Source organism: Porcisia hertigi, chromosome 35, assembly GCF_017918235.1.
Source record: "Porcisia hertigi strain C119 chromosome 35, whole genome shotgun sequence".
Classification (NCBI taxonomy): domain Eukaryota; phylum Euglenozoa; class Kinetoplastea; order Trypanosomatida; family Trypanosomatidae; genus Porcisia; species Porcisia hertigi.
In genome coordinates this window covers 1,972,662-1,974,098 of record NC_090594.1, presented here as the reverse complement: position 1 = coordinate 1,974,098, position 1,437 = coordinate 1,972,662, and the positions used below count along the sequence as shown (strand labels likewise).

The 1,437-nt window shown below is 54.8% G+C and overlaps 1 protein-coding gene across 1 annotated transcript; it reads right to left on the bottom strand.

Annotated features, from left to right (window-relative positions):
• JKF63_01515 (uncharacterized protein) lies at positions 1-1,437 on the bottom strand (the record flags this gene model as incomplete). The annotated part of the gene is made up of 1 exon (XM_067897562.1): positions 1-1,437. One exon carries the CDS (start codon positions 1,435-1,437, stop codon positions 1-3), a length of 1,437 nt encoding a protein of 478 aa, XP_067753719.1.

Genomic DNA, 1,437 nt, shown 5'->3' with positions numbered 1-1,437 from the left:
CTACATACCGCAAGCGCGGTGGAAATTAGAGATCCACAAGTCTCTTTCCTCCATCGTGGAGGCATACGCGATAATCTTTTGGCCATTTGTGAACCACAAGACCAGTTGATTCGGATGCTTCTGAGAGTACACCTCAGGCACAGGGAACACGTCGCTCACCGTCGCGAGGCTAACGGACTTGGGTGCAACACCGTCGTTATCGGGATTGTCGCTAATCGAGATGCGCAGCTGGCCGTCCCCAATGTAAAAGTACCGCTTCTTCCAGCGATAGTCGGAGCCGTACTTGTAAAGGTACCCTCCGTGAGTCACCTGTGATGAGTTTACGCCGTAAGAGAGTGACGGCGGCAACGGGGACCGCTCGTGGGTCTCCCGCAGCTGCTTCAGAATCTCTGCCCTGTCGTTGGGAGCGATGGTATCTGAGTGACGCACAATATCCTGGAACAGGTTCGCCACGTACTTGAGAAATTCCGTGCGCAGCAGCTGCTGCGTAGTTGGTCGGTCAGCCGGGTTTTTGGACAACAGTGGGTCCAGTAGCGCCTTCATACTGCTCGACACAGGGCACGGAAACGGGTCACACTTGCCATACAGAACCTGTTGCATGATCTCGCGCTGCGACGGTCCTTTGAAGGGGCGATGCAGAGTGAGCAGCTCATACAGAATGACACCAAGAGACCACATGTCTGCCTTCTTGCTGTACCGCTTGCGCTCCCACAGCTCTGGCGCCAGGTAGTACGGTGTACCACAAAACGATGACGCAACATCAAGCGAGACAGAATCGCTGTACTGTTTGGAGTAGCCGAAGTCTCCGAGTTTGATAATGCCGGTCGGCATCAGGAAGATGTTGGCGCTTTTCAAATCACGGTGCATCATGCGGCGATTGTGCACCTCGTTCAAAGCAAGCACAATCTGGTAAAAGAGAAGCCCAACCTCGTACTCTTGAAACGGCAGATTCTCCTTCAGGCGCTGCTTAATCTGCTTGTTGAGGTCGCCGCCGCTGCCGTACTCCATAATAAGCAACAACTTGTCCTCAGACTTGAAGTCGTCGTAGTGCTTGACAATGCCAAAATGCGTGCACGCGGCCAGACAGTGCAACTCACTGCGGGCGTATGCGGCCTGTCTGTCATCATTCAGGACAACGAACTTGGCTACCACCTTCTCCGACGGGTCCGAGCCGCGGGTGGCCACGAAAGCGGCTGTGGTTGGATTGCGGCCCACCAATGCCGTCAGTACATACATGTGCTCGCGTGGGTTAGTTGACTCCGGCTGATCCTCACCGTCTTGTAGATCGGCGTTTTTCTTGTATGCCTCGGGATCAACGGTTGCCGCATACTTCTCGAAGGCCTCCTGGCTGGTGAACAGAACGTGCGGGAAATACTTGGCGTACTGATTAAGCAGCTCTATCGACGCGCTGCTGTGCTCGCCTTCCCTGGATGGCAT